The sequence below is a fragment of the Anoplopoma fimbria genome, chromosome 16 (assembly GCF_027596085.1).
Source record: "Anoplopoma fimbria isolate UVic2021 breed Golden Eagle Sablefish chromosome 16, Afim_UVic_2022, whole genome shotgun sequence".
NCBI classification, from domain to species: Eukaryota; Metazoa; Chordata; class Actinopteri; order Perciformes; family Anoplopomatidae; genus Anoplopoma; species Anoplopoma fimbria.
Window position 1 is genome coordinate 7,393,203 of NC_072464.1, and position 25,441 is coordinate 7,418,643.

The 25,441-nt window shown below is 39.4% G+C and overlaps 1 protein-coding gene across 4 annotated transcripts in view; it reads right to left on the reverse strand.

Moving 5' to 3' along the window:
- tfpia (tissue factor pathway inhibitor a) overlaps positions 1-24,603 on the reverse strand; it is a 37,514-nt gene extending 12,911 nt beyond the window's left edge. For 2 of the 4 annotated variants that reach the window (XM_054615302.1, XM_054615301.1), the window contains exons 1-2: positions 24,471-24,600; positions 3,370-3,570 (exon numbers count right to left, since the gene is read on the reverse strand). In XM_054615302.1, coding sequence (XP_054471277.1) covers positions 3,370-3,570; positions 24,471-24,558 — 289 coding nt within the window. In that variant the 5' untranslated portion in view covers positions 24,559-24,600. Of the gene's footprint in view, positions 1-3,369; positions 3,571-24,470 lie in introns of all 4 variants that reach the window. The other 2 variants (XM_054615304.1, XM_054615303.1) reach the window with 2 other exon arrangements.
- Positions 24,604-25,441: the final 838 nt, after the last annotated feature.

Below are 25,441 nucleotides of genomic sequence, written 5' to 3' on the forward strand. Positions count from 1 at the left end.
CTGCTTTTGCAGTTGGTACCCAGCGTACATGTACTTGGATACCAACAGGCAATGATAAAATATGCATCTTTCTAAAGAGATGCAAATTAAACTTAACAAAAAGAAAGCAAAGTGTATTTCTAAAGATGAATTATTATTTTTTCTTTTGTTTTGTTTTCCGAGATCTTGCTGTAGCTAAATCACCATGGATGCATTAAGGAGAAGTGGATACGCTGCTCAGATATAGCACCCAATTCATTCCTTTGAAAGTTCACCAGGCGCATGCGATGGAAAAAACTATTCACTCTTCTGATAATAAAATGTATTATATAATTTTTCCAGTGCTCCTCTTCAATCATTGTCAACGGGAAGAATATTTTTTGGGGTTAGTCTGGATCAGATGATGATCTAGTTGCAAAAACATGTGTGGCCACTATAAGCCAAAACCAATTCAGTGCACTGGTGTCCTTATGACCATACAGCAGTTGCAGCTGATGGGCTCCAGTATGACGGCGGAAGCGCGGAAGCATAGCGCTCAACCTCGGGTTCGCCCTCTTCTAAACACACTCTGTTGTTGTCGTTGTTTGCACTGTTTGCGCTGTTAGCACTGTTAGATATGAGCTGCCGGCTCAGCCGCAATGTTGAGTGCTGAAATGATATGAACAGAGGCAAAGATATGCTCTGACTTTTGTATTGAGTACCTTTAAAGATGCCCTGAATGGATTTCTTGTAAACAAACAAAACTTGTGTTTACCTTACCCAAACATTTTGTGTGTATTCGGCATTACATACATTTTGTTTGATTGCGTTTGTTGTTCAATGCTATGCTTACTGGAGTACATAGCCACCCTTGCTCAGAATGACTGAATTGAAGACAGTGTTTTTCTTTCTGTTCTAGTCTTGACTTTGGCCATTGGGCCAAAGTCACCACCGATGACAGTAAAAGCAGATACACACAAGGATGCACGTTCAATTTAGATAAAAGCGAACACTCCTAGGTGTTATGCTTTCCTGAGAAACTGCCCTTTAAATGCCATGGAACAAATGCAAGTTTTATAGCTCTGTTTAATGCAATGTCATCTTCTTTATGATCAAAAAGCAGCGCAAGACTGTACATTCAGACCAGCTTTAATATCTGACAGTCACCTTCATATTTCTGTCTTAGCAGTTTTTATATAATGTCACCTCAGCTGGAGCCAGAAACTCCACACCTCCAGATTTGTCTTTACAGCCCAGATTTGTTTGGGTGGAGACTGATGACGGAACACAGTATCCAGGCACCTACTGCATTATGGCAATGCCTGCAAGATGCAAATTCATTCATGGTCCTCTTGACATGCAATAACAAGGTGAAGGTTATCCTTTGCCAGTGGGAGAAAGCCCTTTGTCACATCACAGAATAACACGCCATCTAAATACTTTGATAGATGTGCCATTGCTTTCACACAAGGGCATATTTCATGTTGAGCAGAGTATTAAAGGTGTATTTTTATCCTGACATATATCATTACATACTGTACACAGCTGTTAAAAAAGAGAGAAAAGTGTTTCCTTTTGTGGACGTAGCGTTTTACACTCTTAACTCAGCACCAACCTGAAGTGCCTTTGAACCAAACCAGCTTGTATTCCTGTTGATAAATTCAACTCCCAAGGGTGAAAGATCTAATTGTGTATCCATCGATTGCTTTTCAAGAGCAGCAGTGTCATTACTGACATCTCACAAAGGCTTAGTGCAGCGTGGTGAGTGACACAGTATCCCTGCACTGCAAAGACTGCACCCAGCAGGTATTGTGCTCTTAGATTGATCAGGGAAGATACAGCAAAGACCAACAAGCGCGTTCTGTCACGGCAACTTTTAGTCCACATTTACGTTGTATTCCGACGCACTCGCATTGACCTCTACATTCAGTCATACTCAGGCTCTCTAGCATTGTTATAAAAACACCTAAATTCAATATTGTGAGCAATCCAGGATTTAGCTTTTGTATGTGTGTAGAAAACGTTGTAACAGCTGCCACATAACGTGCTTGAACCTGTGGCATGCAGCTGTGTTGAGCATGAAGGTGAAGCGAAGCGATATGACACTATAGGAATGATAAAGGTTAAGTTTAGTTATGCATTTGACAACTAAATAAAGAGTTTAAAAAAGCTACACTAACCACACCACCGTCATTGTAACTGATTGATGAATCTTCCGATTGCAATTCAATGTGTTGCAGACATATCATCAGGGTGGCGTGAGTGGAAATAAACTGAATCTGTGTTATACATATCTGGATGTTTTTACGTACATTATTTTGACCTCAGCACTTAGATGGGAACGCTGCCATATCTTACCCCCGTCCATCCATAATCCAGTCGGGAAAATATTTTTTTTTTTACTTTGAATCAATTTAAACAGCAAGTCTTAGTTGGATGCACATCCCTTCCTACATACAGACAGCACAAACATATTCAGATACTAACATGTAGTAGATGCCCACACACTACAGATGTAGACCATTCGTATTACGTTGATCATGTGTACTTAATAATGTGTTCTTTATCCTACCTGGTTGATGCAATTAGTAAGCAATAATAATTTGTTAACACTAGATACGATGAATGTCGACATTTTTATTTGCATTCTGTCAGATCAATGGCCATTATAAAAAGTTATGTGGTATAACAACGAGTTTAACAAGCGTGAAAATCCACCAAAAACAGGTGGGAGGGGTGGTGGTGGTTGGATCAAACACAGGACACAAACAGCGGCCTCCTGGGTAAAAGTCCTGTGTGAAACCAAAACTGACTTTATGCTTGTTGTAAATATCGGAACAGAAATCGGTATATTCAATATTAAATTAGTTGGATTGGGATCACAGGCAAAAATAAAACTTGATCAGACATCACTAGTTATAATGAATTAATTTAACTTCAATTCATCATCAGTTGAGTCAGTGTAACCTATAAATAATACAAAACCGGCTGCCTCTATAAAATCTGCCTATATTTTTCATTAACCAGATGGCTCGAGTTAAACTGTTCAGAATGAATGGGCTGGCAATGTTCCATTTTAGCCACAGACCAAGAAAATGACTTCGTAATAGGATTTTATGCCCAAGGTGGCAATAAAGTCGAATGAGGCACAACAGTCCTTGAAAACGAAACTTTTCATTTGCTAACAACAACATTACAATGCAAAGCTATAATACATATCTTTATCCCGCGTACTGTGATTGTGAAAAGTATTCGCTTTGTATCAATGATCTCAGGGTCGGTGTTCACTGTGGTTAACTTCAAGTGGAGATGGTTGAATTTGTCCACCAAACATCAAGGCGAATCATTGAAACATGTCAGAAACCGTTTTGTAAAAGTTGTTTTAAGTGCCAGCCAAAGAGTCTGACCCACCTGAGACGACGCATGTTTCCTCACAGGCTTCCAGGGTCTCAAAATTATTTGCGTTTCCCCCGCAGCCTCCATATTCAAACAGCTCGCAGTGGCCCGTGTCGACATTGAAGAAGAATCGGTCCTTCGTGGCCTTGCAAGGTCCTGACTCGTCCTTCAGGGCGCACAACTCATTGAAGATGAAGAGCTCGGGTTGAACTCCATCTGTTGAGGTGGGATAGAAAGACAACACTTAGTACTCTGCTTCTTCTGGCGCTCTGTGAAAAGGATTTATTGTGTGTGTGTGTGTGTGTGTGTGTGTGTGTGTGTGTGTGTGTGTGTGTGTGTGTGTGTGTGTGTGTGTGTGTGGGAAGAAATTAGGTCACAACATCAAACTCTAACCTCAGGCTTCGAGATAAGGTAAAGTTGCATGACTGTATAATTTCCAAAAGACTTCAGTGTGTGGTTAAACAGCTTACTGTTTTTAGATACTCTGTGGCAGATGGAGGCTGTGTGAGGGATTTGTTAACGGCAAAGCAAGAGCTCTGTGACCTCCCTTAACATTTAGACCGAATAATTAATAATTAAACTGGAAATATTGTAAAGTCAGGAGAGCCACTACTACTTTTCTGTTTTTTTAATAAAAAAAAAATCAACTTATGTTGTAGACACAAGCCTAGGGGTGTTTTTTTGTACTGAGACTAAGGAACCACCAGGGAGGATATAAATCCCCCCAGTATATAGAAGCAGATCCAGGCAGGTGGCAGCTGGCAGTAGAACAGTGAGTGAAGGCAGCAGTAATTTCACAGGATGCAGCACACACCAACAGTTTGCACTGCAGCAGATCGAGCAGTATGTTGCAGAGCTTGAGAGACTTTAAATAATGTGCTGAGTTACCTCTGCATCAACACACTTATCTACTGTCATTATTGTTCATATAAGCTAGCCTGGTCAGATCCGGGAAAGAGGCGAGACCCCCGTGAGCTCTACTAACCACCGTTGCTGATGTCAAATCACTATCTCAGCGTGCTGTTGGGAAATGGCTTTCTCGGCCCTCATCCTTGCTTGTTTTAAAAAAAGGTCCCTGTTATGCATGCCTGTAGAGTTGCAGTTACTTCAAAACCCACTGAGAAAAGAGGATTCTCTGTCCAAAGGGATTTGCAGCTGGCCAAGGCTGGGTGAGTGAATTGTTCACTATATGAGCACAGAGTGGAGAGCGACATAAAAGGAATGAAAAAGGGAAAGGTCAGAAATGAGGTTGTGTGTTGGAATGTGCATGTGGTCAGGTTTTAAGCCATGCTGGTGGCGTGGCTCTATGGATTGCAAATGTGGTCTGTTGGTCAATAGATGCCACTTTAGCTCAGACTCAAATCTCTCAACAACCACTGCATGAATTGCCATGGAATTTGTGCATGCATACATGTTCCCAAGACGATGAATCCTGTTGACTTTTGGCTTTAACTTTTACTCTGGCGCTGTTATGGGGTTGACATATGTGGTTTTGAGAGAAATGTCGCAACAACTATTGGAGGGATTGCAATGAAATTTGGTAAAAGTGCAAAAAATTGGAAAGATTTTATGCACGCTGCAAGATTACTTACAAAGTCAACGCAAAGACGCAAATTTGCACCAGGCGACTCGTCAGCAGCAGTTGAAATATTTAACCTTTATTGGAAAATTCGTGCAACGTTATGTTGCAAAAGCCTAAAAGGGTTGAGTTTCTCCTGATGTCAGAAATGGAGGATAAACTTATTGTCTCTGTCTGTAAAGGGATTGGAGAAAAGTGAGCGAAGCAATAATACTGCATAGTTCTGAAAAAAGTTCTGAAAATATGTATTTGTTACTCAACTTACTACGAGCTGGACAGACATTGGCTGTTTAAAACACAATTTCTTTTATTATTATCATGGCCAAGACGAGATGAACATTTCAAAGTAAAAAAGTTCTCTTGTGGATGAAAACACAATTCATCAGTCTAGCTATAGCACTTTGTGCATTTAGAACAGAGCACATCTTTGCATAAGTACAGCCCAACAGAGTTTCTGGCATGGCTGTAGACTCTTTTTTTTTGTGATTGAGGTTTTGTGATAATAAACACTAAACTGATAAAAAAAAGTTTTGTCTGGTATCGTAGGTTGTTTAATCATCATTACATTTCTTTCTCTGGTGTGACTGGAAAGTTGGAAAACAAACATTAAATCATCCTTCCAGTAAGGTTCAAAGTTCTATCAAAACACCTCATGTAATGGGAACCACCCTGCCTGTCCTATCAGCACAGCAGTAAACAAGCAGTCCCTCTGCCAGGGGAGGTACTGAGGGCAGCAGCTCACCACTACAGCCTGCCCTACTCAAAAACCTGTCCAATTCTGATTTACAACCGGGGACTTGGGACACCAATCAAGTACTCCCAATCTCCCTCCTTCCACCTGACCTCTGGTATTGCTATTGCATGTGGGAGCTTGGGTTCCCTGCAGATTCTTTTATTTGTGTTCTTCTTGTTGTTTCTGATAAGCTGTAGAAAATAGGGCCATCTAGCAGGGGAGGAATTACACAGCGACACACATTCTGGTTGTCCGTCTTATACCCAAACCCATTTGGGCTATGTAAGCACAATGCACTGCTGAACCTCATTAAACAAACAAACAACTAACAAAAAATTGGATGCCTTAGGCTACCAGCATTGTTCTTTTTAGGGAAAACAAAAAGTATAAACATGGTGCAGACTGCTCTTTTGTAAATCTAGTAACTAAGAATGTACAATATGCCAGACTTTGGCCGCCCAAGGAGAGGGAAGAAAACAGCTTCCTAATATTGATTGCTGCTCCCCTTGTGTGAGACAGACCAAAGTACAATAAGCGGTGTGATCTTCAATCACTAATGTCAAATACTCAGACAGAGGCTTTGTCAGGTGGTCCAAAAAAAAACATCCAAACAAAATGTTAATCTTAACTAAAACATTTTTCTCTAAAAGGAAACTAGAAAATTTCCTTGAAGGACACTCACAGATGAATGCAAAAATACACATCCACATAGACTGCATTCACAAAGTAAATATTTTTAAGACCATTTTTAAAAGGATATAGACTGCAGCTTATGGGAGAACCATACCGTGAATTGTAACATTGTCCAGTAAAGATTAATAGAGCAATAGATACCGTGTTAACAGTTCTAACTTTGAGCTTTTAATACAGTGCTTAATTTTGTATCACCTTGTGAACTTCAGCCAGGAATGAACACTAAAACAGTGCAAAATAACTTTCAAACTGAAGCACATTCTGTCCATTTACCATCAAAGCTTTTGAAAGAAATTGTTTTTAAAAAAATATGTTAAATGGACAAAGAAATAAGCTTTTAAGACTTGCAGTGATCAGTCACCAGCACTGCCAGTCGGTTGACACCTGCATTGAGTGACCCTTACTGGTATCTGTGCTTAACACTAGCACCACCAGTCCGAGAAACTGTTTGGGTTCTTATAATGCAAATTACCCTGTTTAGCTAAAAAGTACCTTTTCAGACCTTTCAGCCCACGACTTTTCCTTAATGTGTGTTTTTGATGTTTTATGAAGCCTAGAGGGTACCAAAATAAAACAGACGCACAATTCCGAGCATTTATTCCTCTAACCGCCACCTGCTTCATCATCTAATTTACTCTAATAAGACCATAGTGTATTAAATAAACATCATGCTGTATTGAAGAAGACTTGAAACTAGCATTTAAGACCATAAACTCATGTTTACAATGTTTAATGAGGTAGTTATTCAAGTGAGAGGTAGAGTCATTTTCTCAGAGGCTTCTTTACAATTGCACTTCTTTTTGGAACCAGAGGAGTCGCCCCCCTGATGGCCATTAGAAAGAATGCAAGTTTAAGGCAATTCTGTATAGGCCTCACTTTTCAGACCTGGATGTTGCTGCATGGATGACACTCTTCCACATTAAAGATCTCCTGAAAGGCATCCTGGCATTTATAGGAAGGCTTTTAATGTGAAAAACACCAGGAAATGAACGCCAGGAACATCGATCAAGGCTACAGCAAAGAAGGAACATCTGGAATTCATTTGTAGTAATTGAGTTTGAAAAAAAAAATCTGTTAAAAGACAGAAATTTGAGAGGAGTCTTTTACTTTAGTTCCCAGTACAGGCAGAACTGGTCACACTATTGCAGGCAAACATTTGTTAGAAGACGACTACAGCAAGCACTTACGTAATGACAAGTATATTTTTAAATGATTCATTGTATTGATTTTTTGTTCATATGCGCTTTATGGTGTATAATGGATTTTGCAGACTAGACATTAATATAAAACTGGGTTAAAAAAACAAAACAACAGATTTGCACACACGTTGCAACGTCTCTGAATGCAAACAACCTTTCTGAGCAAAATCCACAAATCCGTGCAAAGCCCCAAATCTGTCATCAGGAATCCTCAATGTTGTTGAACAGAAGGTAAATAAATATAGTCCTACGCACACAATGCATCAACAAAAACCCTTGGAACTCAACCAACAAATCAGCCAGCCCCGTGCAATAGAGACCATGCTGAAAAAGGAGGCAGATTTTAGATGCATCAAATTTCCCTTGGCAGCTAGTCTCCTAGGTATCGCTGAAGGCCTTAGCCTGGCCAAGATTTGCACACATACTCACACATTTGGATAAGGATCTGAGTTGCTCAACATGCACTGTGCCAAGCACCTCTGTTATTCAAGAGATGGGCAGGTTGAGTCGCTTTGAGGCCCAGTCCCAGCTTGTTTAATATACCAGAAGATTATCCTGCATCTCCATTTCTAGGTCTTTCACGACACCAGAGCTCAAACGTCGTTACGAGGATGACAGCAAGGTATGATGCACTAATGAAACAGCTGGAGAAAGTGAGACGGTGCAGAGTGTAGACAGAGACATAGAGAATGCCACAGTGTTGACAGCTCCCAGTGGATCTGTCATCTGCAGCTTTAACTCGATGACTAAGACTCCATTAGAGACAACTGCTTATTTGCTTTCTAAGGGGAATCCTTCTCATCTTTTCCCTACACTGTGAAATTGAGAAAATAGTTCAATTGACAAGAACGCTAGATTCTAACATATATTCATTATTAAAGTACAAAACATAATTTCTATGATCCAATTCAGTAATTCCCAGATGGTTCCCCACAGTACTTAGGTATTCATTGTGTCTGCTAAGGTGACTATATATGGCGCAATTATTACAGCAAATACAGAAAAATATATTCCATTTCTCTTAAACTAATTGTTGAAATAGTACAATTTCTAAACCAAAAATAAGAAATTTCTCTATATTGCATCTACACCAAATTCACATGATAATGATGATGATGATGATGATGATGATTATGGAAATATATTTGACAATAATACCATATAAATGCTAGCCACTAAATTAAGGCTGTTAAAATGATCAGGTCAACAGGGTGCCACCTCAAATTCTAATCTAAATTTGTTCGTAAAAGCACAATGTTTTCAAGAATGGATAATTGTCTACTAATCAATGGACCTATCGTTGTTATACAGATTGTAAAGACCTCTGAGGCAAATTTGTATATGTATAACTGACTTGACACCATGAATCTAACAATGGTTATGGAAAACCAATAAATGCATTTTGTTATGCACCACATTTGTATGTAGATATTGTGGAGGTGTTAATGGGGTGGGGCCTATATGTGTAAATATTTGTGGAGGACTAAGCATATTCATCCATCCATCTTCCGTAACCACTTATCCAGTTAAGGGTCGCGGGGGTGCTGGAGCCGATCCCAGCTGTCAATGGGCGAAGGCAGGGTACACCCTGGACAGGTCGCCAGCCTATCACAGGGCAGACATATATAGGCAGACAACCACTCACGCTCACATTCACACCTACGGGCAATTTCAGAGTCATCAATTAACCTAAGCTGCATGTCTTTGGACTGTGGGAGGAAGCCAGAGAACCCGGAGAGAACCCACGCTGACACGGGGAGAACATGCAAACTCCACACAGAAGGTTGTCTGGCCCGGGAATTGAACCCGGGCCCCTCTTGCTGTGAGGCGACAGTGCTAACCACTACACCACCGTGCAGCCAAAGCATATTCAAGAGAAAATCATTTGGCTCCCATGCCTCAAAGTTACAAAAAATGAGGTATTGAAGACCTGGAAGTGTTAAGCATTTTTTTTTATTGTTGTTACTTGTTGACTTTTTCTTAGTAAGCTTAACTAGAGCTCCATATAAACACTCCTAGAGTGAACTCACTTACTCCTGTGTAAATCAGTAAGTTAGTCAACACTGTTGCAGGTAATGTCTTAAGTGACTCACTTGGCAGGATGGTTCATGAAGCAAAGGGGACAAAGTCCATTTAAAAAACGTGATGTTGGATTGTGACACATTGGTCAGAGCAGTATGCGTGTGCTTTGGTGATCACCAAAAGGGCACATCAACAGCTGACGTAGTCGATAGGCCTGCAATGTAAGAAATACTGTCAGTGTTTATCAGAGCCGTGCCCTGAGGCCAGCGGACAAAGGGCTGAGGGTGAGTCACAGTCCGTCCCAAGATTGTACAGCTGAACCTTGAACAAATGAGGCTACCTTCATCGTATATGTTTGTGTTTCTCTCATAGAAGTAGCTCCAAATGGATTACTTTAATGGCCCTGAGAACACAACATTTTTGTTTGTTTCTCCATTGAAAATGTAAAAGCAGGGCCTTTATTAAATTCAAGGACAAGACATTTGTATGTTCAAAAAAGCAGAAGCTCTCTTTGAATTGAGAGACTGCAAAGCCATAGAGTGCTTAGAGTGAGTTTATCAATTAGAGTGCTGCATCATTTATTATTTACAGCCTAAATGTTGCTAGCTAGTTTCTATCTGTTAATCTGCTACTTCATATCTGCTACAGTTAGTCAGTGACCATGAAACAGTGTTGGAGGAACTACTTAGATCCTTTACTTGTGTAAAAGTACTAATACCACACTGTAAACATATGCTGTTACAAGTAAAAGTCTGCCCTTGAGAGACATGCTCCTTCTTTAACAAGACCATCTTTGACCAAGCTCTAGAGACTCCAGCATCTTCTGTGTTGTTTTTTCATGCTCACATAATTAATGCTAACTAGATACAGTTGAGTAAATATGCTAGTAACAGTTGCCATCAAAGCCAGTGAAATGTTCCCATATCTTACAGCTTGTTAACATTCTGTTAATTATATTCGTAAGTCATAATCAAAGTTGTGGCTCTTGAAAATGTGGGATATTGCACTCTTTTAAATTGTGATTTCAGCTATACTAATGCAGATTTAGGAGAAATTAAACATGATAAAATTTTTCTTATCTTTAAAAAAAAGGGACAGTACAATTATACAATTTAAAATCTGCACTATCTGCTTTTATCTTGTTTCTTAACTTTTTTAATAATAAAGTTAATATTTGTCATTTCGATTTCAACGTTAACTCCCCATGTGGATTCTGGACCATAATAATGGCAATAACTTATCTTGTTGGATGTTATTTTGTCCCAGAAATAATCGCAATATACAATGTTATTGTAATTTAATTAATCTTTCAGCTGCTGATATAATGGTAATACATTACCATTAGGATGCAGGGACACCATTGAAAAGAGCATTAAACTTTTAATTGTAAAGATATTTAAACATTGGTATTGGAATATGACAAAAAATATCCTAAATCAAATAAAACCACAAATCGAGGCTCATGCTGTTTCAACAAAAACGCGCAATGCCCATGCGTTATAACGGGAGGGAAACTCTACTGTTCATTCTGGCATCAAGTGTTGGTTACATTCTTATGTAAACAAAAGAACATGTAAACACAAGGGGCAATATCAAGGTCATGTCAATATATCTTGCCATAAGTCAAGATAATGTACAACATATTGATATTATGATAAGAGGCTCTATCAAACAGGATAAAATGCAAGAAGACCAGTGCTCCTTTCACAACACTTAAATCAATCCTGAAGATGTATATTTAATGGGAATGCCTCCGAGGCTACCAGCAGCAAAAAAAAGGTCAACCTGAAATAGATGGTGGGCAGGAAATCTAAAAAGAAACAATGGCAATGATCCTGCAGATCATCTCAAATGCTGCTCATTAAGGCAACAGACTTTGTCCTTTCAGCAGCCATAGAGAGATGACCTCATTCCAGCAGCAATCTTGCAAACAGGCAGAGCACTTCCTATAGCGCTTCATTTTGGGAGATCAAAGTGGGCTTCAAGCACCTTCCAAAGAACTCTCTCTGTCTCTCACAGATCAAAAGAACTTTAATTCGTACACGTTCATGTCTCCAGGAGAAATCAGTTGCCATTTCGACAAACAGTTAAATCTTTGAGAGCTCCCGTTGTGTGGTTGGGAAACAGACTGGGGGCTACCCTGAAGGCTGAGTGGGTAGTGAACCTATTTGTGTTTGGGCAGCAACAGGCCTGGTCCTGTATATCTCAGTACTTAGAGCATAGCACGAACTCTGCCAGGATTGGCAGTTTGAGTGTTGTTGGAGACGCCCAAGTGGAAAAACTTTGCACTCGCATGAAGTATCAATGTCAATGCAGTGTATTTTAGCCCGCGGGTCTCAGTGCAAGCCTTACTATACAAATTGAATGTGGTGTTGCTAAAAAAGATTGCAACCAACCCTCTTGTTCTAACTAGTCGCCCTGCAGGGAAACCTGCTTAATTATCTAAAAGGCTTGTGAGAACCCTGCATTTTTAATCAGAGCCTGCGTGTTAGTAGGGCAGGTGTTGAGGGAGGATGGATGCAATGAGCGAGTTAATTGTCCCTCCAGAACACGATAGCTTTGGTAGACCCATTTGTCCCTGCCAAGCCAGATTTAACATTCATCTCGGCTTGCCTTTTTCCACCCACGGTCTCTTGACAGATAAACAAAACAAAAATCAAACTTTCTGTCTGCCTTTTCATGGCTTTACCTCCCCTTCCCTCTATCTAGCAGCTGTTTTAATCAACTGACTTTTCTCCGATGTCAGCTCAGTGGCGGGAAATCTCCACCCTCTCCCTCAGCAATGGCATTATCTTTTCCTGGTAATATCTAAGTAGAGCCCCAACCTGTTTTCCTCTTGGTCACGCAACAATAGTGGGACCCAGAAAGATTCTCTCTTCAGTGATTCCGCCAAATCCGCTCTCTGACATTTGCAGAGTCTGAATGCTGGCGAACCGAACAATCCCACTCAATGCCAATTAGAGTCCGTCTTGTCTGGTTCTCAGCCAATCAATGCGACAAAGTGCATTACCTGGGCAGCACTCCGGTGGGGGTGCATATGATTAGATGAACTGCAGGTTTTTGACATATATACATAAACCGGTCATGCCTTTGGTAAAGAAAAATCATAGCATAGGAGCAAAATGGTATGTGGCCTCTTCTCAGTCCAGAAGGAGCATATGGCAAACAATGATGTGGGCATAAGTTTGCCATAAGTTGCACAAGCCTGTAGGGTAGATAGTACCGAGGCACCATCTGCCAAATTGAGGCAGGGCCCAATTACAAAACACCCAGTGAATTATTCATCACATCGCTTGCAATAAAAATCACACGATTCAATTGAATGGAGGTATTCAAACTAGTGATAGAAAATGTTCAAGAGAGGAAAAAACCAAAGGCTTTCAATACAAAGAGCAACGGCATATTAGAATGTGATTACATTAACATTTCTGTACCCGCCTGAAGGGAAACAGAGGCCATGAACAAATGTGACTTTAATTAAGAAAATTGTTATGTAACATAAAATCCCTCTACATATTTTAAAATGGGGAAAGTAGCAATTTGTGAGCTGCTTATTTGTCAGCAAATTGCTGTAAAGTTGATACATTTTCCACATTGGATATCAGGATTTAAGTTGATCTTCAACACACCAGATATGTGTTCTGTCAGCGTAGTATCATTTTTAAATAGCAGATTTATATTTTGCTGGTAAATCTAATAGGGGATACATTTTGCAATGTAGGCCAGTAGAACGTTCTATCATAATGCTGGTCCCACGAAAGCCAGATCCATTTTAAATGACACAAAGGAGAGTTACAAAAAGCAGTCGAAAGAGTAGAGAGAAAGGCCACAATGGGATTCAGCCCCTGTCTGGGAAGGCTGTAAAATAAAGTTTTACAGCCATTAAACATAAACATTTTACAATTTATTTAAACACATCTGCAGTAAAAATCTATGAGAGTTCCTGAAAGGTTTTTTTAATTTATTTTTACATCCAAGAAGCTTCTGCTTGTGAATATATTGGGGTATTTAGTGATAAACTGGCAGCTGCTCAGGTTTCTGTACCGTGCTCACAAACTGTACCAGATTATTTACTTGTTTTACATCTTTAAATAACTGAGCCTTAATTTAAGCTCCTTGTAAATTGAATTAGCTCAGTTTAGATCTAAAGCAGAGATGCTAAGAAAATCTCACGTGCAGAAAGTGGAGAATTTAAGAACTGGCATCTGGCCTATCACACCATTTGTCTAACACACAGGCCCCAAAAATGGGGGCCCAGCCAAGCCTTGCAGGTGGCTCTCCTCCACGTATCGTACCATCAGGAGCAACCAGAATGGTCACGCACTACGATTATCTCAAAGAGATCAGATAATGTGGGAACACACAGCTTTGCTTATTCAAGATGGGTGTGCAAACCAGGCAGCCACCTAACAAATTAAATTGCAAACCATTCACATCTCACATCTCCTGTATGCAATGTAAATTAATGTGAATTGCTGCTTATTATTTTCATTTCAGCTGCTGCAAAAGCTTGATATGCAGACATTGAACCCTGTGTGAAACAGAAAGTATTGTCTTTAAAGGCCAAATTTTATTAAATACCACATTTTACACAATATAAAAGTGTGCTCTGTCATTCTGATACTGATATTATTCATTGTTCCCTTGGGGAAAACTTGGATTGGGCTCCATGTGACTAAAGATGAGCTCTAATTAGAAAACCTGCAAGTAAATATACAACATGAACACATTACCAACACAATGAACAAGTATATGAGCCTATAAAGATAACCTCAAGTACATTCTCAAGTAGCAGTAAAGACATTATGCACAACCCCCGAGGCCAACAGCACATTATCTTTTGGTCTAATGTAGCTTGACTACCATATATCTGTTTGAATGGCCCTAACGTTCCGTACCTGCACAATACACCTTTTGAAATTCATTCATATTGGCTATTGTAGAGTTGACCCACAAGAGACATAATGTATGAGGAAGGTGCAATGTTATTGTTGCTGGCCTTTGTATGAGGCCAGAAAATGTCATTGTTTTCTTCAGGGTTTTATTAGATCATGGAAACTTATTGAAAACATGAATTTTGAAACATCCATATTGCAAGTTTTCCGATACTGTGATATTGTGTTATCCCATTGCAATATCATGAATTCAAAATATTCCTTATCTGAACTATGACACCCTTGAGATGTGTGGGAGCAGTGTTTTTCAGAGAGTGCTGTTTGCCACGAGGCAACGTTATTTGCTTTTAGAAAATGTAAAAAAAGAAGAAAACACTATAGCCAGTAAATAATTCCCACCGCAGGTTTCTGAACAATCACTGAGACCTTTTACCACATGAGAATAATAACCGCTTGTATTTGCTATTTTTTCCAGTCTGAGTAGACAAGCTAAAAGTGATTTTTCTAAGTGCATCTTCAATACCCCACGTACAATGAAGCTGTTATTTGTCAGACATTGAATCGGCCCTTGAGGACTCTGCGTCCTGCAGGTATGAACGTTTGTGCCTTAGTCTTTTCTCCTTTAATGTAAATGCGATTACGCAGATGAATCAATGGGACGGACAGAAGGCGAGAGCAAGTGGCTCATTCCCCGTCTGTGCAAATGTCATCCTCGACTGATTGTACTGTGTATGCGCTCTTGATTAGATGAGAGGATCGATACAGCTTTCCTTTTCTGCAATGCAGGTTATTGTTCAAACAGTACAAATGAGAAAAAAAAAGAGGATGTTTCTCTATCGGTAAATGGTGAGTTTTAGTGAAACTGGAAGTTTAGTTTGAATGCATGCTTTCCTGAGAGGGATTAACCCTGCTGCTACTGGGATCACAACTACTGAGGAGCAAATGAATGCATATGAAATACACTCAAAGTTCAACTGTTCATTTTTGTTTTTTTCTTCATTCTGTACAAATCAACAGCACATTGTTCTGTTCTGTCTGTTGTGGTCACCAGAAAAAATGAGCATAATGCACAGTAGCATGTCTGCAAATCAATCATTTTGGTTTGTTTTCTATTTAGTCTGGTTCGTTTTCAAGTAGCACAAATGAATGCAGACCACATAAAATGATTTTTGGCACTGATCTCCTGTGTCCATGGATATCCTCACTATTTTTGTGGACTTTATTTAGCATATTCTGTATGTGGCCCAGATGTCAAGCAAACATCAGACTTCTGCTATTGTTTGGGATATTTTAATATTCCACTTGCTGAGAAACCTAGATATGCCCATATCCTGCTCTTTACAATAATCTGTTTTTTATTATCCGAGTACATATACACACATCTTGGTATGCATTTGCAAATACCATATTTCTAATAATAAAATCTAGTTTTTATTTGTCTATGCTTCTTTCTCACAGCCAGAGAGTTTATATTACCACTATTATAGTTGAGTCACACAATTTTAGACATACAACCAATGCTTGAATCATTAACATCTTTTTCTGTATATGGTGGAAAACTTTAAAAGAAATAACCTGTTTACATGCTTTTCATTTGTCCTGCTATCTTTTTCTTTGTTGAATAATAAAGGTCTTGTTGTGCGCCTGATATGGCCCACATGACAAATGCAAGATAGCTAAAACACTTTAGTGAATAAGGCATGTTGTAGTGGAGAAGAGTTGTGCAACCTGTTTTATTTTTGAAGGATTTGCATTGAACCAGAAACAGCTCTGCATGTTCTCAAAGTTAGAAAACGTAGGGCTGAAAGTAAACAGTCAGATTCAAACACATGATCCAACTACACGCAGCGCTGACAGCAGAGATCTCTACCTTCTCTTGAAAAAATTGACATTTAGTCAACACTTTTGCTGAACAGCTTTGGAGTACAAAAGTCATCTCAAATGCAATAACAATCAATGCCAAACGGTTGAAAACCAGACGCCCGTGGTCCACTCCCACTTTGTCTGAACTCGCACAGAGTGAGGACAAAGTGATCTCTCTTTCATCGTTTTGTCTATCTGAGTGCTCCCTCAACAAGTTCAGACTCTACCTCTTTCTTTTATTCTCTTAGCCGTTTGTTCACTCCATTGACAGTTGCTATGGTAGAGGGCAAATCTAACAATAACACAAGCAATCGCACACTATTAAATAACACAAATCAAATTTCTTTTGGCATCCAGACATCTTTTCCAAGTGACTTATTGTACAATAACTGCTATCTCGCAAGAGTTCAGTATCCTGTGAGATGCATCACTTCCTGGAACTCTCCCTTAAATACAGCTTACAATTATCATCCTTACGACTCATACAGGAAATGCTGGCTTAGCCTTATCAATCTGCAGATGGCCAGTTGCAAAAAAAACTCCATGCTCATAAAAACGATACCACTGTCGTTTTACACAAACCAGAGGGAGTGAGTCATGAAGGCATGGATAGGACAGAACTACATCCCTAATTAGGATCGGTGTTGGTGTCATTCAACCCCCGCCCAACATGCAAAATATGTATCCAATTATGTGTCAACATTCAAGAGATTAAAGCTTCCTGTCAGCTACAGAGCTACACTAATAATGTATCCAAAGCTGTAGACTACTTCCTCCACACACACTGCCCCTGACAGATACAACACACTGTGCACACAGACAGACCAAGGGGACATTTGAACAAAAGGCTTACTTTGTCTGCGATTATGCTTCATCACCAAAACCAAAAATGTATGCAAGTTAAACACCATGAGTTGATTTTTAACCACATTCCAATAGGCGGTCTTGAAATGTCTTGTTTTTACCAAAAACAATTGAAAATATATTAAAATCACAATGATATAAACAGAGAAAAGCACACCAGAGATACCAGAGAGTGATCATGGTTGGCAAACATTTCTATTTACTGCTCACTTAATAGTCACTCAACAAGTGTCTTTATGCAGGGAATAATTAATGAGTGAGCAAGGAAGGAGTTTCAGAGACATTGCATGAGTATGTTTAGAAACCTGTCAAAGGAATCTTTACATTTTAAAGTGTAAATTAGTTTGTGGGAACCAGACAAAACTCCATGGGAGCTTATTTGCTCTGGCAGATGTGTCGCTCTGCTTTGAACGAGATTCCATTGACCTAAGACAGGCCGGGCCAATCACAACGAATTATCTGACATGGAGCGTGTTTGAGATTAAGACCGTGAAGACAGGCGCTGTTGAGGCAAATCTGTGATGTCATCAGGTATGTGTAACGTGTGGATCTGCTCCATAGACGATAAATTGGGAAAGATCTTACAGATGTTGCTAAGAGCATCAAGGGGTATGTTCTGAGTATATGGGTGCATTTTCTGTCTCTGAACTTAGAACACTACAACAGATCAAAGCTCATGTGGGTATATAAAAAAGAAAGCAAATATTCTGTGGGTCTTTCATTCATGTTAATGGAGCAGCTCCAGACTTTATACTTGATGATAGGTTTTAGATTTACTCCTCTGGTTTCTGGCTTTGAGAGAATAGCTCATGTTCACAAATATCATTTGAACTTTCCTAGTTCAACTAATATAGGTTTAAAGCATTTCTTGAGAAACATACCATCTATACTGGTCAATAAGAGCTGGGAAATGCTGAATGATTCTGACACTTCCAATGCAGACACATATCAACCATTGGTTAGTGTGCACCAATATGATTCCAACACTAACATTACATCCTAAAACCTCTTTTATCCATTTCGGTCTGGTATATCACGATCAGCGGATTGCCAGTGAGCTGTCTTATCTTCTCCTGCAGGTGAGCAAATCAGATAGTTGTCGGTTGTGGAAATGAGTCTGCTCTCAGACTGCCCTGGCCAATTGTAGCTCTGAAAGGAAGAACTAACTTAACCATCTTGTCATGTTAGTGGAGAAATGACCAAGGAGGCAGTATCTTCTCTCTAAATATAGAGCAGAGGAAGTATCCTTTGCCAATTTATACTGGCGGCAGTGCAAAGGACACACAGATTAAAGTGTGGCTGATGCCCCTCCAAGTGCATTTGTCATCGCCACTGCGGTGTCAACCTCGAGAGGAAAGGCCTTTTCTCTACAGGAATACATATCTTTACCACAAAGCAATGTAGTATGCCATTTATATGGAACTACAATACTAGTGATCAAAGGTTTGACACTCAAAACCAATATAACTGGAGCAAAGTATTTTGTGGGAATGCTATGTGTTGTATTACCGTCTATTGTTTACTACGTAGTCTTCATAAAATTGCTTAGAGTACACTAACTGATTATTTGTATTCTTGTCTTTGTTTCATTAAGCTTCACTTTGCCAGGCAGGATTCTCCCAATGTTGCAAGATTAATGTGTTTTTGACAGAAACCACAGTGATGGTTAAGGTGTGTTTGATGCAACATGGAGAGGCGACTGTTAGTTCAAAACTACGATGGTGAGTACCTTCAATGAGAGTTTCATAGACAAATGGTTCATCCAATCACCTGCCAAGTATTTTTCGAAAGTGCCTGCCCCTTTCTAAACGGATTCCAATGACGGCTTCTCAGATGATTCTTTGTAACTAACCAAGTGGTAAATCAGGTTAGATTACACCCACTCATGCCCAGAAAAAACTGTCAACTAGCACTCTGAACTTGCATTACCGTTGTCATGCTATACAACAAAGTGTCCTTTATTATTTATTTTTACAGCAATGACTTTTGAACTCTACACTCTGTGTGTCTCTAGTTGTTTAAAATGAACAGAATCTCAAGTTGTTCGCTCTCACTTAGATGACATAATGTCATTGACATAATGAGTTCATGACTACCACTCGGCCGTAGGGCATCCTTATTCAGGCGGGCACTCATACAGTATCAGTGCTTATATTATGTGTTAAAATGGGAATATACACTGTATACTCACTGTAATTTACTGAGACAGTGAGAGGAAAAGACAGAGACAAAAAAAGGAAGATATAACCAGACAACCAGTGCACTAGCTGGAGGCGTCAACACAAGAAGAATGCAACCCTTTGCCTCTGAGAAGTACAGTAACCTACAGTGATGCTGTGTAGGGACAAACTGGAAATGTTCAATAAAGGTAGGTTTGTCCATTAATAAAACAATGTCACATACTGAGATTCTACTTAGACGTGGGCAGTAATGGTCAGGAAGCAGAAGAGACACTTGAAAAGACAGGAAAGACATTTTGAGGACTGTCGTTAATGGTCAAAGGAGGTGCTTTGGTGAAGCAAAGATTACATATTTCTTGCTGTTATTATGACTCACATTACTTATTTCCACTTTTGGCCATCATTATTTAATCCATGCAGCCAACTAAAAGCACTACAAATAGCAGGGCTCCTTAAAATTCTTCCGACAAAAAAGAGACGTGCTGGGACTAGTTAGTGTATGAAGGAAATACATAAGTCTAAAAGAGGTCCTTTTAGAGATTGAATGCTGGACTGTTTATTAGATCAAGTCAAGTCACGACCAAGGTTCAGGAAGACAAGTCTGAATCATGTCTCAAGATTTTAGAGGACAGGTTCAGGTCAAATTTCTAGTCTTTAACGAGCATGTCCAAGTCAAGTGTCAGGTCTTTAGAGAGCAAGTTCAAGTCAAGTCTCAAGTCTTTAGAGAACAGACCAAAGTTAAGTTTTAAGTTACTGGAGGGCAAGTCTAAGTCAAGTATCAGGTCTTTAAGAGCAAGTTCAAGACATGTCTCAGGTCTTGAGTCAGCAAGTATAAGTCAAGTCTGAAGTCTTTACAGAGCAAGTATAATTCAAGTGTCAAGTCTTTAAAGAGCAACTTCAACTTTCGAGGTGTTATTAAATAGTTTTAATATTTTTACATTTGGGGTTGTCCACTCTCTTATATGAATAAGGTGTTTTGATTTGCGAAATCTCTAAAAAAACATTGTACGTTACAAAGGCGCGTCCCTTTTATTTATTGTTATTAATTATTCATGATAGTTTTATCCAAAAGACCAAACTACATTCAGTCAAGTATTTTCAAAATTTTAAGTGTCAGCAAGGCAAGTCTCCTCATCTTAGTGCCTTAAAGCTTCAAATCAAGCCGAGTTGCAAGTTTTCTCATTTTATGATTCAAGGCCAACTCACATCCAAGTCTCAAGTCCACAACTGTAATTAAATGTAAACACTAGGATGGATTACTTGTGGACAACAACGACTGCATTAGTCAGTCATAAAAAGAACCCAACTAAGAAATTATTGAATGAGTTGCCATGACATAAAGATAAAGATATATATATATATATATATATATATATTATATGGACTCAACAAATATCACTCACTGAAGCTCGAGATTGAACTCAAAATAGAAAGTGGGAGTCGGTATGTGCTTGTATTACAGAAAACAGACAGAGAGTTCTGAGTTGCATGATTCGGAGAAGATTTTATACAGTTTAGTTTATTAATAGTGCGTATTATAATACTGATGTCACCCCCAGAAAGAGATGCTGCTTTTGCTGCATTGAAATAGCTTCAAGGTGAGATTCATGTTAAGACAAAACAGACGTTTTCTCATTAAAAGAATGCTAAAGGCCTGCGTACCGGTTGGTGTGGAACACATTATCTAACACCTAATCGGCTAAGCAGAGAAGTGTCTTCACTTTCCAGTTATAGGTGTATTCGTCGACTTGAAACTGTTTTTAGTGACAGTTTAGGCGAGCACTTTTCTGAAGTCTACTCCTTACTGCAAACGCTAATTAAGATGGCACATGCAACACAGTTTCCTCTCATCCTATGGCCTGAAGCGCCCTAATAAAAGGGCCACTTCAAACAGCAAGTGAGCATCTAATTAAATTTCTCCACAAATTAATGAGACACAATGTTTACTCCTCCGTGAGACAATTAGTGAAGCTACTAAGACTGTGCACCCATGATACAGCTGTTTAGTTTCAAAGGGGCTCAGTGAGTCCCTTATTGTTTCACCTCTTAAGAGCACCTAAATGATATGCAAATAGTAAAAGCTAATGTTCCTCTATGGACAAAACCTTGCTGAAGGCCCCTGTAATGTAAGTAGCTCAGATTGCCTGCCTGTATTTACCTATGGCTTGTGTTCTCATATCTCTGATGGATGCTATGTGTATTGCCAAATGGTAATGCATTTTTGTAATACTGCCCAGAGGCTCAATTTTTATTTTGGAATATTCTAAGCACTCAGCATATTTGTGATTATATGCTTTAAAGGTTAAAACGCGAAACATAAGTTGTTTGAAAATGTCAACTATCAACAAATGTCAGCTGATGGCTTGTGGGACACTGGAGCTTCTTAAAAGCAACATATGTTAAATGCTTGGTCAGGAAAAAGGCTTTGAGAATATAAAATCCTGTAATGAATAAGGCTCAAATATATTTTAATTCAAATATATGCATAAATTTGAATGCATGCAAATTTCCCCGCTGCGGGACTAATAAAGGATTATCTTATCTTAAAAGATACATATTATGCAAAACATGTGATGCTTGCTCTTATAACACAATGGCGCAATAGCATAATTTAATATTTATCATTATCTCAAGGTGCAGCAAAAACCTAACTGCAAAACTATTCATTTGCTGTTCAATATAGGAAAAGAACACACCCAACTGTCTTTTCTAATGGAAAATAAACAGTTGCTTAAGGGACTAATGGACAAAAGAATCTTTAACAACAATCAAGTAGTTGCTTTTCTATTCATGATCAGATTTTGAAGAAGTCGAACAGTGGGCACACCTATGAAAAAAGCTTATGTTTTTACAAATAAGGCTGTTCTCAGTAATGCACTAAAACTGTATATAACCCACGTAATCATGAGCAAGGCGAGGTGACATACTATCAAATATTTATATAACAATCACAATCTAAACAAGGCAGTATTGCTTAGGCTGTCATTTCCATGGTTTATTTGCTATTACTGTTTATCAAGATTTAGAATTTAATGACTCCAAACTACGTTTGCATGGTATGGAGTACAAACATAATACATCAATTGTGATCAACATACAACATCAACAAAAATATTGTCACCCCGCAGGAACAAAGCGCAACATATGGACAGAACAAAGTGTTTATAACACATCACAGCATTTTGCCTTCACAGGCATCCAATCTCTTTTAGATGTCACTTTAAAGTACTATCAAACACATATAAGGCGTTGTGTTGTCTGGAATCTGAGTGTATCACTGGCAATTCTTTTGTGGTATTTTAATGAATAGTATAGTAGATAATCTAATATTCCATAAGAAAGTGTTGGTTTCTGTGACTCTGCACAATGTGATATGAAACGTGTCTGCTGTGTGCACTGTACATGGGTACTTAAAGCTGGACTGCGGACCTTTTGTCTCCCACCCTCTGACAGTTAAAGTAATAACCAAATTGGAGAGACCATAGCGACGGAGCAGCAGGTAGAAGTATGGCAAAATTCTGTTTTCTCGACTGGATTTAAGTAAATGTTATGCAAGGGCTTGAATGTAAAGGAAATTAATATTTATTTAAGAACAAAACAGAAAAAATACAAAATGCAAAATTAGTGAAATTGAACCAGAGGAGTGAAAGGGGGCCCACAGCTCAATTTTGCCCCAAGGCCCACTAGAGGGTTAATCCAGCCCTGACTAAAATGACTCACATGTAACCAAGCATGAAGGGCTATCCAAACTTTGTAAGTTCTTAAAGCACCTTTAGAAACAAAATTTAATGGTAGACTTCACATCCATCACTAAACTAATTTGTAACAACTTAGGGGATTTCACAAGAATGTAGGAAAAGGCTTGGACATCGAGGAGTGTGAGTATTTTACAAGCAAGAATTGTGTTGTATTTGTAATAAGTTCCTAAAGAAGCTGTCATGCCTTGCTGCAAATGCTGCTCATAGACTGTAAATGTTCCTTCCATACAGGGAAATGACGCGTAAAACCCTCGGTACAATATGTCACTGAAAGATAAGAAAGGCAGACATTGACATTAAGGCTTTACAGTGAAGTTCATCACCAAACCTCCTAACTGCAGACGGACATCTCTGACCTACCACAGCTGGATGACCTTTCTGGATTTTCCCTCTAAACTACATAGCTTTAATTAGTGAAGCCAGACCAGCTCAATATTTGCTCTCAGGGATGGAGGAGCAGCAGATAAGTACAGTTTCTCTTCCACTTTGGAATCAGACCTGCCTCCGCTCAGACCTTTCTCAACTTGTTGGGTATCTGACATCCAATCCCAACAGCCTCATTATCGCCTTGTAGGCTGTTGCGACATGACAGGACGGGAGGAGGTGCCAGGCGGTTCAAGTGTGGGTCGTGGCCGGTATGGGAGCTGATGTCGGTGTGGACTTTGGCCTAGACTCCCCACATGTCTCCCCTCAATATTAAGGACATAGAAAGGCCTCCAACACAACAAAACAAACTCAGTGGTGCGTTAACGATGGTGTCGATACGCAGCAGGGTTTCAGTCAAAGCATAGATTATGGATCGCCTGTGTGTGTGTGTGTGTGTGTGTGTGTGTGTGTGTGTGTGTGTGTGTGTGTGTGTGTGTGTGTGTGTGTGTGTGTGTTTATGTGTGATTGACCACTCCTTGAGCAAAACTAACACAGTAGATCATTTATTATTTTTTACAAGTGTTCATTTAGATAGTTCATTTAGTTTAATGAGTCATTTTTAGGAGAGCATATTCCGTTTGAAAATGAGTTTGCGCTTCTGTTTTGAAAGGCAAACATCATAAAAAACAATACATATTTCAGCAATATTACATCGAAGACAACACGTACTACAGGAAAACAAACATACATGTAAAGCCCAAACAAGAATAAACCGAAGCCAGGGCATACAGAACATGTATGTTCACAAACTCTCAGACTCAAAGCTCCACTTTACGCACGACTTTAAGTGACTTAAACTTTCCCCCTGGCGCTGCCGTGCAGCAGCTCAGACGGGCTGTGAAAAACGCTGAACACGGTTGAAATCATTTATCTACACATATATCTGTATATTCAATCGTCTTACCTTGTCTGTGTCTTCTGCAAGACCCAAAACGGGCGACAAAGGAGAGAGAAACGACGCACAAAAGCCACCACTTGTTGGGCAGAGGCATGCTGCTGTGGAGGGGTGCAGGACTGAGTGTAAAGTCAAGAGGAAAACTTCATCAAGTTGTAGGGCTGAAGCTGTGAGTGTGTGTGTGGGTGTGTACTTCCGTCTGATAACACTATGGGCACTACGAAATTGAAATTGCCAGTAATTTCCTAGATGGACACACACATTTCAGGAAACAAAATATTCCCCATGACTCATAACTTTTTAAACAATTAAAACAAAACTAATAAGGATTTTTTTTTATTTATTATACATGGCTTGTTCTCTTATTACCCATATAAGGAGTATGACTCAAATGCTTTAATAAAAGGACGGTTGGCAACCTGAACAATGGCATCTCAGCAGAAAACGTCATCCTTCTGTTCAGCACACACACAGGCTCTCTCTCCCTCTCTCTCTCTCTCTAAATTGGGAGCTAATGAACTATGGCAAGCCGAGAACCCAGGCTGCATCTTTTCTACCCCTCAACAACACTTTAATTCGCTCCCAATTCATCTGGCAGTGATGAGAAATTTACTTCTGCAGCCCAGACTCAGCTGTCCGTTTCATTCATGAAATTCGTACCTGAGTTATGGCCTTTGGAGATGTTTTGAATCCCCTTTTCAGCTCCTCTAGTGGCACTGTAATTGAGTTTCAATCTGGCACATGTACACTGAAATGGTGGTACCGCGTACTTTCAGAACTTGATTACATTTATTGCACTCTGTTTATCGCTGCACAACGCACAGTAACACACTATGTTGGCTGCACTGTGCCGAGGCTGGAGATTTGAGTCACAGTTGGGGGGTAGCCCAGGATAAAAAAGTTCTGGCTTTGAATGACATGCATGATGGAATTTATCCTTATCGTTATTCTTAGAGTCTGAAGATGTGGGTCGTCTACTG